Source organism: Desmodus rotundus, chromosome 11, assembly GCF_022682495.2.
Source record: "Desmodus rotundus isolate HL8 chromosome 11, HLdesRot8A.1, whole genome shotgun sequence".
NCBI lineage: Eukaryota > Metazoa > Chordata > Mammalia > Chiroptera > Phyllostomidae > Desmodus > Desmodus rotundus.
Window position 1 is genome coordinate 3,147,901 of NC_071397.1, and position 12,461 is coordinate 3,160,361.

The 12,461-nt window shown below is 60.0% G+C and overlaps 1 protein-coding gene across 11 annotated transcripts in view; it reads left to right on the forward strand.

Moving 5' to 3' along the window:
• The window catches only part of ANKS1A (ankyrin repeat and sterile alpha motif domain containing 1A), a 177,987-nt gene that overhangs the window by 150,739 nt on the left and 14,787 nt on the right, over nucleotides 1–12,461 (forward strand). For all 11 annotated transcript variants that reach the window (XM_045193199.2, XM_045193195.3, XM_045193197.3 and 8 more), the window contains one exon: nucleotides 1,286–1,392. In XM_045193199.2, the coding sequence (XP_045049134.2) occupies nucleotides 1,286–1,392 (107 nt within the window). The remainder of the gene's footprint in view (nucleotides 1–1,285; nucleotides 1,393–12,461) is intronic.

Here is a 12,461-nt window from a genome sequence, read left to right on the forward strand (position 1 = left end):
ATGGTGGTTAAGGCGTTCAGCTCAGAACATCCAAGCTCTTCCAGGAAGGGCTAAACTTCTCTCCTCCCTCACCCCACCTCCCCTGCTCGGTCTGAGGAGCGTGGCAAATAGATGTCCTCCCTTCCCCGCTCGTCCGAGAGGAGGACGTCAGGATCCGGAGAACCTGGGAAGGCACTGGCTGTCTTTATCTCTCAGCCACAGAGAGAACAACGCAGAATGTGAATAGACACAGGCCGCCACAGCTGGGCTGACAGCGGACTGCCTCCTTTTCCTCTTCTCTGCTGGATTTTGTCAAAAACTGGATCTGCCTGCCTGCCTTCCACCTGGGCAGGCAGGTGAGTCACAGGAAGAGCCACCATCAGAGGAACATGAATGCCCAGCCCCTGCAAACCCGCCTGGCCAGAGCAGGCAGCCCTCCAGACGGCACCCCGGCCCGGGAGACACCCTGCCTGCCGCTGGCACCTGGGCTCTAGCTGCCGACCCAGCTCCTGGCCTGCTGGCCACACAGCCCAGCGGAGCGCGATGTCGCCGCCCCAGCAGAGCTGCTCTGAACCTGGTCCCCGAGCCGTGGCCCATGCGCCCCGTCACCTCCTCGCTGCCTGAGCCCCTGAGCACAAAGGGCCATGGTTTGCTTGTTCCGGGACTGCTGGGGGAAAACAAGTAAAAGTCTCTTTTCTCCCTGCCATGTCCACTGCCGCTTGGGTTGCATGTGCTGGGTCCCTGTGAGAGCTGCCTCTTCCCTCCCGGAGCCCTCCCAGTGTGCCTGTGTCCCAGGGCTGCATGAAGGTGTGTACGCTGTCCTGCCCTGCGTGTGCTGCAAGGTCGCAGGACTGGTCCCCGCGGGGCTCCCGGATGCACGGGTGACAGGAGCTCCCGGCCCCGCTGGTGCTGGTGGGACCAGACTTTGTGAACTGCCTCACCGTGAACACTGACGAGGAGCTGACCCAGAGACCGCTGGCGGTTGGCTTCCCCCCACCCCTGCCTGTCCCCGACTGGTGGGCAGAGGTCATGCATGCACCCCCCAGCCTGCAGCAGCTCGACTGAGGGGTGAGCAGGCCGCCCGCCCGAGGTTGTGGGTGTGAGCGGCCCGGCAGGCTGCCGCGGCCGCACACGGAAGAGGAGCTGCAGGTCCTCCGTTCTCCCGCTCTGGCCTTTTGTCCGTAGTTGGTCTGCTTTATGGTAATGACTATGATGTGGCAGTGCCATCTGTCTTCATCTGAGTGCCGCTGCTACCGCCTTAACGGTCTTTCCCTTTTCAAGCGTCTGCCGGTTCCTCTCTCGTCAGGTTCACGGGCGCTGGAGCAGAGCGTCGGGGAGTGGCTGGAGGCGGTGGGGCTGCAGCAGTATGAGAGCAAGTTGCTGCTGAACGGCTTTGACGATGTCCGCTTCCTGGTAAGTGTGCGGGCCTCCTGGGGTGGGGCCGTCCCCGGGGAACTGCCCCGCTGCGGTTCAGACAGCACGTAGAAGCGACCCACAGAGCGGGGACTGTCGTGGGCCTTCTTTCTAAACTCTGCCCCCTCTACTGTGCCGTACAGAGAGCTCTTTGCGAGTCTGCATCCCAAGGAGGCCGGTCCCTCCCCAGCCTCCCTCTCAAAGTTTAGGCCACGTGTTGTGTGGTGCGAGATCAGGCCTCTTGTTCCCACTCGGATGCCAGGAGTTTGGCGGACAGGACAGCCTGGGCCCTGTGGCAATCGTCTGCCCTACCCCACCTTAGCCGGACACCAGAAATTTCTTCTGTTCTCCAGAACTTGGCTGTCAAGCAGGTCACTTGTCTGGCAGAAAGGCCTCTTCTCTGCCCAGGGCCTGGGTGGCTGCAATAGCCTCAAGTACCCTCCCATGTGCCCGCGGCCTTGCAGATGGCCCAGAGGAGAGGCTGGTTGTTCGAGGGGTCGGTTGCTTTTCTGAAGTATAATTTTAAAAAAAGAAGAGGACAAGTCTAGGTGTCTTTCCTCAGGCTCCCTGTGGAGTAGGGGCTTCCTCTGACAGTCTGCATGGCGCTGAGGACAGGGTGCCCACGGTGGCGATCCCTCTCCAGGAAGCCCTCCCTGAGACCCCCCGTGGGCCGGGCCGGGGCAGCACAGCCCGGGCACAGCTGGGCCAAGGGCTGCGGCTCGCCTCAGAGGCAGCACTGGCATCCCCAGGGCAGCATTGAACGGTGATGCCAGTGAGGGCGGGCACTTCTGTGCCTGCTGTGTGCTCGGCACCGTGGGCACTGGTGCGCCTGCGTCAGCCCCTCGGCTCTTCCCGCAGCCTGAGACGTGCGCTAGCATCACCGTTTCGTCTTCCAGACCCAGAGCAGTTAAATGGCTCGCTCGCGTCACACCCCCGGCAGCTGGCAGCGCAGGACCGTGCAGCAGGCACTCTGGGCCTGAGGCCCTGCTGTGACCACAACCCCACACGGTGTCCTTCCTGCGCGTGAGGACGTGGGGAGTGGCAGCGTGACTGTGTCTATGCTCTGAGTCTCGGTCTTCGTGTGTGGCCTCAGGAGCCTGGTTCGAGGCGGATTTCACCAGCCCTCCCTGCCCCTGCCCTTCCTCGCGCCCTGGCAGGTCTGTCGCCTGCTGGCACATTCCTGGGGGCACAGTCCTGACGTGGCGTTGAGTTGCCTTTCCTCTCTGAAGCAGATCCCTTTCTCTGCCCACCTCCCTCTGCTGCCTTTTGAGGGGCAGTGGCCAAAGTCAGCTTTGGACTCCTATCTCTGCTCTCACCTCTCCAGTGTGGGTCTCTGTGGGTTTCCCACTGATGAGGTGGCATTTGGTGCCTCCCAAATGCCCAGGGAGCTGGCCTGAGGCTTCCAGGAGGGGCCCTGAGTAGGACAGCTCACCTTCCCTGGGCCCTCTGCATCTCCAGGGCAGACTGTGAAGTCTGCAGCGAGCCATCCTTCCAAAGCCTACTGAGGGCCAGCTACGTTTTAGCTTTAAAAAATATTAGGTTTTAAAATAGCAATTTTTTAAAAAAGTTAAACTGAGTATATTTATGGCTCGCAAAACCTAACCCCTGACTCCTCATGTTCCTTGGGAAAGGCCGACAGTGGGGTGGGGGTCTAGCCAGGGAAGGGACGAGTGGCCCCGGCACTGAGTGTAGCAGGGCCTCCCCTCTCTGCACACACGTGTTCCTCAGACTGGCCATGGACTTCACACGTCCCTGCCTGTGCTTCCGTAGTTTGGAGGCCGAGCTCTTGCCTTCTCGCTCGCTCCTCCTGCTAATTTTGGAAATGGTGAGGTTCCCTGCCCTGCCCTGTGCTCCCAACCAGGGAGTAGCTGGGCAGCATGTGGCGAAATCTGGCCCTGGCCCAAAAGGCCGTTCAAGATGAAGGGCTCTGTTAGAAAGGGTCTGTTCCCATTCGGCAGGGGCCCTCAGGGAGGGAGGCCGGCAGCGCCGTTTTTCCAGGCCCCTCCTGTGGCCCTGGGTACCAGCTGTTCTTCCTGGCCCCCCTCGGCTCTGCTGGGCGGCTGGCAGGCGCAGCCGACTGTGTTACTTCACTTACCCGGAGTGGCCAGAGCAGCCATGCAGGGCATCCTGGGTAATTGTGTGCAAAATGCCAGGTGGACTGTGATGCTAATCGGGTTTTAGCAACCAGAAAAAAAGAGGAAGAAAACACACAAGAAGGGAACCATTTTCGTGTAGAAACATTGTGTGTGGTGTACCTCATGTCACATTAGCTATGGTGTGTCCCCGTGTGGTTTGGTTTTCCGCGCTGCAGTTGTCTCCCTTGGTTCTGAAAGGCCCTGCAGACCCTCCCACCAGGCGCGCAAGTGGCTCCCAGGAAACCAGGCTCTAAATGTGGAAACGGTGTCTCACGGACAAGAGGTGCTGCTGTGGGGCTTCCCGTGCGTGGCCGGGTCCTAGGGGCTGCTTGTGGGAGTGCAGGGCCCTTGCGGGGGCAGGGCTGCCTCTCGGGGCGGAGGGACTTCGACAGTGTGCGGTCTGCCGTATTTTGCCGTGTATAATGTGCAATTTTTTGCCCACATTTTTGAGAGAAAAGAAAGATGTGCATTATACGTGGGTAGTACTGATTCTGTGTCTGCCTTCTATGACACGTAAATACCGTGAATTTGTCGTCACCAGCACGTAAAATTTCTTGTACCTTGTCGTAGCTGTTTTTGTGTTTTGCAATTATTTGTTACATAAAATTTCTTATACCATAATGTGTTAAAAAAAAAGCTAAAATTCCTTTAAAATACAAAAAAAACCCCACAAATATGTAAATATAAACAAATAAATAATTGAATTAAAAAATTAAAACCAAAGACTTTTTCCCTGAAAGTGTTATACAGGCAAAATACGGTTAACCTCCCCTCTGCCTGAACCCCTTCCAGGGAGTCCTCGCTGGGATGATGTTTCAGGGAGGGGGGCTCACCGCCTTACAGAGTGGGGGCCTGTTTGTGTTTCCGTCACACGGGCCGGTTGATTCGGAGCGTTCTTCAGAGGAAAGGAAGATGTGTTTCCTCGTGAGTCCTGGCCCTTGGCCCAGGTGTGCCTTCTGGGGGCACAGAGGACACACTTCAGCCCGTTAGGAAATCGAGGTCTCGGCCATGGCCCCCGGGGCCTGTCTGGTCTGGGCTCCGCGCCCTCTTCTCTTGGGCGCTTCCTGTGATGTGAAGACCGAGCTAGACAAGCGAGCACTGCAACTTGAACTTTATTCACACTCTCGCCTGCGGGCAGAAAGGGCCACTGATGGGCAGGAGTCAGGGTCAAGGCCATGGGGGCCGCCAGGCCCTCCCCAGGCTGATCCCGCGCTGACACCAGGTAGGCCAGCTCACGGGTCACAGCCAGTCCCACTTTCTACCACGAGTCGTGTCCGCAGGAAGTGTGCTTTCTCAGGAAGAGGAGGGAGGTAGCTGGTGCTCCAAGCACGCTGGGACGGGGCTCGCGTCTGGGGACTCAGCCCGGCCTCCCTTCACGGAGGTGTTAAGTAAGTGACGGTGTCCCTGATGCCGGAGTCTCGTGTGGGCATTAAAGCTGTTTTCGAAGAATGTCCGCTCTGAGAAAACACTCGCCTTGCAGTGCTGAGGAGGAAGTCGAGACACAAAAATCCATACGCAACATGACCTTAATTTTCGGAAGAGGAAACTGCTCCCAGGGGGATTACAGGCGGCTTCTGTTTTAGAGCGCAGTAGATTTCCTGCGTCTCCTACAGTGAGTGGGTCTGAGGTCAGAGGAGCGAGCAGTGTAGGCAACTGAAGGAAGCCCATGGCGCCGCGCTGGGCACATAAACCAGTAAAGCCGGCAGCCTGGCCAGGCGTAAGCGCCGCGGCAGCGCAGCGGGGAGAGCGCGCGTTCCCCCGAGCGGCCACCACGTGCCCCCTGGAGCTGGCCTACAGCCCTGGGGGACGGACTGTCAGCTGGTCCCGATGAGCGCTGAGGCCGAGGGTGGGGGCACCACCAGTGGGTGGCACAGCCAGGACACCGGTCCAGATCTGCCCACTTTGAACCTCTGGTCACACTCGCTGTCCTGGGTGTTTGTCGAGGCTGTGGGACTTGGACAGGTGCAGGGAATGGAGAGGCTGGCGAGAGGCCTGTGCTGTCTGTGGTGAGTGCGGAGGCCGGCCTGAGTGTAGGGAAGGGCAAGAGAGGTGGGCTGGGCTTGACAGCAAGGGGTCTCAACAGCCACACTGCGGGGGCTGGGAGGGAGGCCCTCTGGTTGTGCCCCACCCCGCTCAGCAGGCACGTGGCGCGCGCGCGGTCATGTGGTGAGGACGGCAAGGGGGAGATGGGAATGAGTCTGGCAGCAGGCTCAGGATGAGCTGCAGGCAGAGACTGAATGGGCGAGCCTCCACCTCTGGCTCGGCAGCCAGCTCCAGGGAGGCCTCGTGCCCCGCCCATCCGTTAATTGCTCCACAGGCTGCTGCCACGCGCAGATAAGCTCCCGCTGTTTCCCTGCCTGTTTCTGAGACTGTGCCAGCTTGTCCCCACATGTTGGAGGGAGATTACAGCTGAAGAGGAGCAGCCCTAAGAGCTGAGGCAGAAGTTTGGGGAGCAAGTCCCCCTTTTCTGGCTTCCATGAAGCTTTCCAGCCAGGCCCCCAGGCCCCTGGGCTTCCCTTCCTGCTCCTGTCCCGGGGTTAGCCCTCACTCCTCAGCCCTGGAAGCTGCTTCGTGTGCCGCAGGGCAGTGCGCGCCCTGGACCCCCGCCCTGGCTTCCGGGGGCCCCCTCTTGCCGTCCTCCACATCCTGTCCTTTGCTTTCTTCCCTCCCAGGTTTCAGGGGGTGCTATCCACACTGCAGTCCCCATGCCTCCCTGCCTCGGCTTCCTCCCCCGCAGCCTGCCCCCCTTCTCTCCACACGGACCTCAGGTGCTCCAGGCTCCAGGCACGACTGCTTGTGGACGGTCTGGGCCCCAGTGGGAGGCAGGGCCCCAGCGGGAGATTCTCCTCAGCTTCCGCGTTGCAGGGTCTGGAGGGTCCCGGTGGAGCTCAGGCTTTGACAGGAACCCTTTCAGGATGGATCCTGTCTCCTGGACTCGCTCGATTCTGTGGTCACTTAGGAACTTAACTCCTTGATGCCCTGAGGTTGATGCGTACCAGCTGCTGTCCTGTCTCCGCTGGGCCCTTTGACCTTGAGTGCGGTCCTGTGCGCTGTGCTCTCTCGTTCTCCTGCTCTTTCTCTGCCTGGCCACCTGGCGTTACTCAGAGTGACAGCAGCTGGAATTATTCAGGAGTCCAGCTTGCTTTGCCCCTGGCAGCGCGCTGGCCTTCTTCGGTCCCCTTCATAGCGGGGGCGTGGGAGCAGCATTCTCGTGTCTGTTAATGTAACCGGCGCACTTTAAGATGGAGTCGGACTGGCGAGCAGACCCCGTTGCGTAGCTCTCGCGTGCCGGCATCTCAGCGTGAGCAGCAGCAGAGGGCCCTGCCCTGGCATCCCAGACTGTCGCAGGTTCGTTTAGTGAACCCAGAGGACAGGGCAGTGGGGCCCATGTGTCTCTGTAAAGGCACAGGCCTCCTAACACACCAAGCGTCAGTTATGACTCGAGGGTTCCAGGGCATCCCTCAAGCCCATCTGCGGACAGCTGGGGTCCACAGACACCACATTCAGGGTCCTGGGATTAAGTAATTCCCCCAAGGCTGCTTCTCAAGCAGGCTCCTGGGCCCAGAGTGGCACCCTCCCCTCCTGCTGCAGTCCCCACACCTCCCTTCCCCAGGAAGGTGCCGTGTCTGGGCCTCACGCCCAGGGCCTCGCCCAGAGTAGCCCACCCAGAGCAGCCTGGCGTTGAGCCAGCGGGCTAGGTTAGCGGGTCACGGGCAGGTGCCAGCCTGGGTCAGGCAGACAACTCCATCCACCGATGTGTGCTGGGCGCCATTCTGCCAAAGGCTGGAAACGGGGGGGTGAGGGATCAGACCCCAGCGAGCTCCTGGCACTGGCTTGGAGCCCCACTGACGCCCTTCTAGACCTGCAGCTGCCACCACGGCAGGTGCCCCCGCCTGCCACGCTCATGAAGCTCCAGGGCCAAGGGCAGCTTGCCAAGGCCGTGGTTCCGTAAGCTGGACGGGAAAAGCAGAAAAGAAAACTCAGGGTCCCCCATGCCCCCTTAGGCTCAAAGAGAACTGGACCCCAGTTCAGGAGATGTGGTTTCCCTCCGGGTCCCCCTGTGTGATTTGGGGCAGGCTGCTCAGCCTCCCTGTTCATCCCTGCCTCATGGGACTCAGGTGACCACCCACTTCATGGGGGCACGAGGTCTAAAGGGGACGCACATTACCTGCAGTGACACACAACGGCACCCAGGGCTGAGTGTAAGGATGTGAGGTGGAGGGTGGTGTCTTCCCTGCATCGCAGGCAGGCAGCAGCCTCTCCTGCAGGGAGCAGCCTCTCTTGCAGGCAGCAGCCCCTCCCGCAGACAGCAGGTGCTGCCTGCTTTGTCCTAGGACCCAGGAGGTAAAGCCACTTTGGGTGGTCTTGGGATCAAGCCTTTGACCCCAGACTGACTGAGGCTTAGCTAGTCTACACTGCTGGTTTGGGGGTGAACATGGCGCCTGGGCCTCGGAAAGGCAGATGTTTGGGGGTGGCACAGTAGATGGATAGAGGGAGGCATGCCTGGTGCAGAGAGAATGGGGATGCCAGGGCCCTGCCTGCGAGGACAAGGGTCATAAGGGGCATCGCTTCCACGGAACTGGGGAGTTTCCCTGACACCCTGAGGGCCCTTCTCACGAAGATGACAGGCGGGTGGGCCTCCAGCTTCCGGAACTAGGGACCCATGACACTTCTGCTTCTTCCTCACCTTCTCTGGAAATAGTTGCTCTCTGTAACCGTCCGGTTCTCTCTCCCCCTGTGAGGACAGGGCTGGGGTGGGGTGAGGGATCGTCCGCAGAGTAGGGGGTGTGGGTCAAGGCCGAGCCGCTTTTTTTTTTTGCTGAGGGTGGTGAGCTTTTTAAAGGGGCAGCCATGAGCAGAGGGCAGCTGTCAGTTTGGAAAGTTCTGTGACAAAGGCCCAGGGTAGGGGGGTGCTGGCCAGGCAGCGGAGAACGGGCGAGCTCAAGAAGGGCCGTCGAGCCCCTGGGCGCTGCCAGCGGGCCGAGCTCAGCACGTGGAATTCCTTGCTGAACCCTGCAAGGCAGCTGCATTCATTCCTGTGCACAGCGTTCTGACCTTGTACCCACCTTGAGCAGCGAAGTCGGGATTCGAACCTAGTTCTGACTTAAGCAGCTGCTGCTTCCTTTATACCGCAGCTGCTGTGCATAGCGCTGCCACACAGGAAGCTCTCAAGCTCTGGAGGTGGAATGCTTCAGGAAGCATGGCTTCTACAGTATTTTCCATCATTAAGATTCTTGGGCCACAGCGGCAGCACCACCCCTCCCCTCCCTCAGCGCCCCTTCATGCCCAAGACTCCCGGCCCGGGGCTGTGGTCTGCACTGCCCGGCCCACCCCTGGGGTGTGTGGAGTCAGGGCAACCCCCACCTTAGGAGGCAGTGCTATCTTAGACCAGGGCCCTGTTTAGTGACCACCTGATGACTGCCCAGGACAGCTGTGTCTCTGTGGCCAGTTGTCTGTCCTGGGGACTGCAAATGCTGCCCGCAGGGGAGGAGGTGGTGGCCGGGGGCGGGCTGGACTCTGGGACGCCCGGGCAGCACGGGTGAGCGCTCACTGCAGCTGTTCACTTGCACAGGGCGGTTGGGGGAGGGGGGGGCGCGTGCAGCATCCGAGTGTGTGATAAAAGGAGGCCAGAAACAGTGCATGCACTGTGATCCCGATTTTGCTTAACCCTCTTTAAAATAGCTAGAAAAAGTGCACCAAAATGGTAGACGCAATCCCAGTCTTTCAAAACATATATTAATTTACTTAAAAAATATAACAACTGTTGTTTTCTCCCTGAGGTGATGGATTTAGGGGTGGCTTTTATATTTTTCTTTGTGCTTTATTTTCAAATTTTTCTACTCAGAAAATAAGTTTTTTTGTTTTAATGTGGGGAAGAGATAGAGACAGGACCCAGTGGAAACCCCCAGCAACCCTGAAGTCCCCCGGAGCCAGCCCAGCGCTGGAAAGCTGCGGGAGCTCCTCAGCACGCTCCCGGAGGAGGCTGGCGTGGTCGGCCCGGCCCTTCTGCTCTGGCTGCTCTGCCGAGGCCGAGTTTGGGCAAGCTGGGTGTTGGGGAGTTGGGCTTCAGGGACTCACCACACTGCCCCCGTTGGGTCTCAGATTCCCAGCTGATGGGAGGAGGGGCCAGCCCCAGGGGAGCCCTGCCAAGGAATCAGGTCGCAGCAACAGAGCATCCAGACCTGGTGCCGGGGTCTGCCCAGCACCCCCAAGCTGAGAGCTTATCCTCCACAAGGAGGGGCCGAAGTGTCACTCAGCCTTAGGCCTTGGCTGTAGGCTCAGACGAGGACCTGTGCTCCCTGGCCCCCTGTGCTGGCTGCCCAATAAATAGGAGGCGGCAGAGCACAGGGCCGCACTCGCGTGACTGTGTGGGGTTGGGGCTCCTGCAGATTTGTCGACCTCTGGGTCTGGAGTCAGCTTCCCAGGCCCACCTCCAGTTCACCCAGGGATAGCCCAGGCTTCAGCCTCCACCTCCCCGCACTGCCGCCTTTTGCCAAGGGACTGCTGAGCCCTGTGTGCCCAGAAAGAAGCCCAGGCTTCAGGGTGAGGTTCAAATGACTGCCCCCACTCTGCTCTGGTCCTTCGCATTGGGCTAGGAAAGAGGCAGCTCTGTGATCTGAATATGGCAGGAGTGGTGCTGTGTGGCCTCAGGCGAGTCACTCTGAGAGGCACCTCAGCTTCCTCGTGACTAAATGAGACAGCTTCCCTCTGGCGCCAGCAGGAGCAACTTCCTGGTATGGCTGGCTGCCTTCCCTGGGCCCCACCTCGGCCTCAGTTCCCGCAGTCCCCACCTCACAGCCTGGGCTTCCCCGCCTGGCACTGCCCGGTGATCCCCAGCAGGGGAGCTGTGGACCCACTCCTCTGCCCTCTAACCACCTACCTGTATGCGGAGCCCCAGACTCCCCCACCACCTCACCCTGCGTATCCTGGGGGTCCCCTCCACCCCCCCTGCACCAGGCCTCTCCCCGGACCCCGCCCAGTGCTCAGAGGACTCAGAAAGGCCAAACTGGTGAAGACAGCAGCATTGGCCCTGTTTCTGTTCTTTGCTGTCAGCTTGCCGCTCCCATCGGAAGTTTCCCGGGTCACTGCACAGAGTTCGCTGACGACAGACCACACGCCAGGATTGCTCTAGATGCAGGAGGCAGAGTGGAAGAGACAGACAAGTTCTGGCCTGTAACAGTCTTGGACCCTCCGCAGGCAACCCAGCCTGTGTTCCCTTTGGCTGAAAGGGCCCACAGCAGCACGCCAGCAGTTACAGAAATGTTTAGCAAAATATTAACAAGTGGGATGCCTCCCAAGATGTAAAAGGACCTTTCCTTCTAAGATCATGTGGTCAAGAAGTATCTCATCATAATCAGAGCCCTGGAGGGCCAGAGAAAGCTTATGAAAAAGGACTGTGGGTCATGCTCAGCCCCTCCTTTCTACCTGGAGTGCCCCCTGCCCAGACCCTGCCCTGGCCGCAGACCCCCCTGCCCTCTGTCCACCCTGAGCTAGGCCCAGGGAGCTCGAGCCTCAGAGACCCTGCTTGGCAGTGAGGAGCCACCATGCAAGGTGCCGCCTTCTGCGCCTTGGAGGAGCCCGAGGAAGATACTGGTAGGGAGGAGAAAGTGTTCGAAGGGGTTGGGCTCATGGGAAGGAGAACTAGGGACAGCCGTCACGATAGGCACTGCTTCCAGGGCGTGCCGTATCCAGGGAGGACACCAGTAATGGTGTGTGCCATCGCGCCAGCCGTCCCGCAGAGCAGATCTGCCCTGTCCCTCCCTGAGTGCCGCGGGCTGGCGGGCCTCTCCCCAGTCAGCCCGCTCCGGGCCCCCAGACGCAGAGGCCTGGGCTGGGTCCTGGCCGCCCCTCACTGTGTGGCCTGGCAAGCCCGCCCCTCTTCTGTCTCTGGGAGCGTCCTATGAGGGACACTTGTTCAGGACAGGCGTTCAGGGGGGGTCACGGGGCAGTACGGCATCTCCTACTGCCAAGGGGCATGTCCCAACCCTGTGGCGGAGTCCCTGCTTCTGTTCCCAGGCTGCTGCCGCCTACGCCTTCCACGCTGCTTGTCTTCAACAGACCCCACCTGACCGAGAACCGAGCCTGGAGCGGACTCTGGAGGTGGTCAGGTGGAGGGCTGGCTATCCCTCTGCCATCCGTGCACGAGCTCTGTGACTCCGGACGGGCGGTGTGGCTCTCTGAGCCTCAGTGACTTTGCAGGACGTGGACGGTTTGCACCCCGACGGTTTGTTGGCAGGACTTCAGGTCGTGAATAGAAAACCCCAGCGCAGCACCAGGACGTGGTCAGGACCCGTGTCGCCGCATCTTCGCCTGTCGTGTCCCCCGCAAAGAGCAGCAGTGGGGGCCCGGGGGGGCCCTGAGAACCACCGCTTGCTCTGCTCTTCCCTCAACATCTGCAAGGCAGGCTGTAGCCAAGACGGGGCCCCCGGTAGCCCCACCGGCCGTGTAACCTGTTTCCTCACCCACAGAGTGGGAGCAGGAGGAAACACACCCCTGGTTGTGAGGACCGGGAGGAGGACCGGGAGCCAGAGCCCAGGGGCAGGGCAGGAGGCGCTAGGAGCCTGTGTCCCACCTCTGCTGCCCTCCTGCCCCTTCCTCAGGGGCTCAGCCCAGCCAGGCCAAGTGCGATCTGGTTCCGTGTATCAAACTCACTTAAAATACAAACGTCTTTAACACCTGAGAAGATCTCTATTAATCGGAGTGCGTAGGCCGTGAGCTGTTCCCCGTGTTGGTCCCCAGCAGCTGGTGACGCGGTGGCGTAGGAGACCCCCACTCCGCAGTCCTCCTCGTGCAGAGGTTTCTGGAAGGCGGTAGTCCCTTCCTCCCTTAGTTAGAAGCTTCCAGAATGATGTTTCTTGTCTGTGAGGATCTGTAGCGCCTTATTTTATTTTTTTATGTAGTCCAGAAAGTATCCAGTCATGTAGCCATGTAATA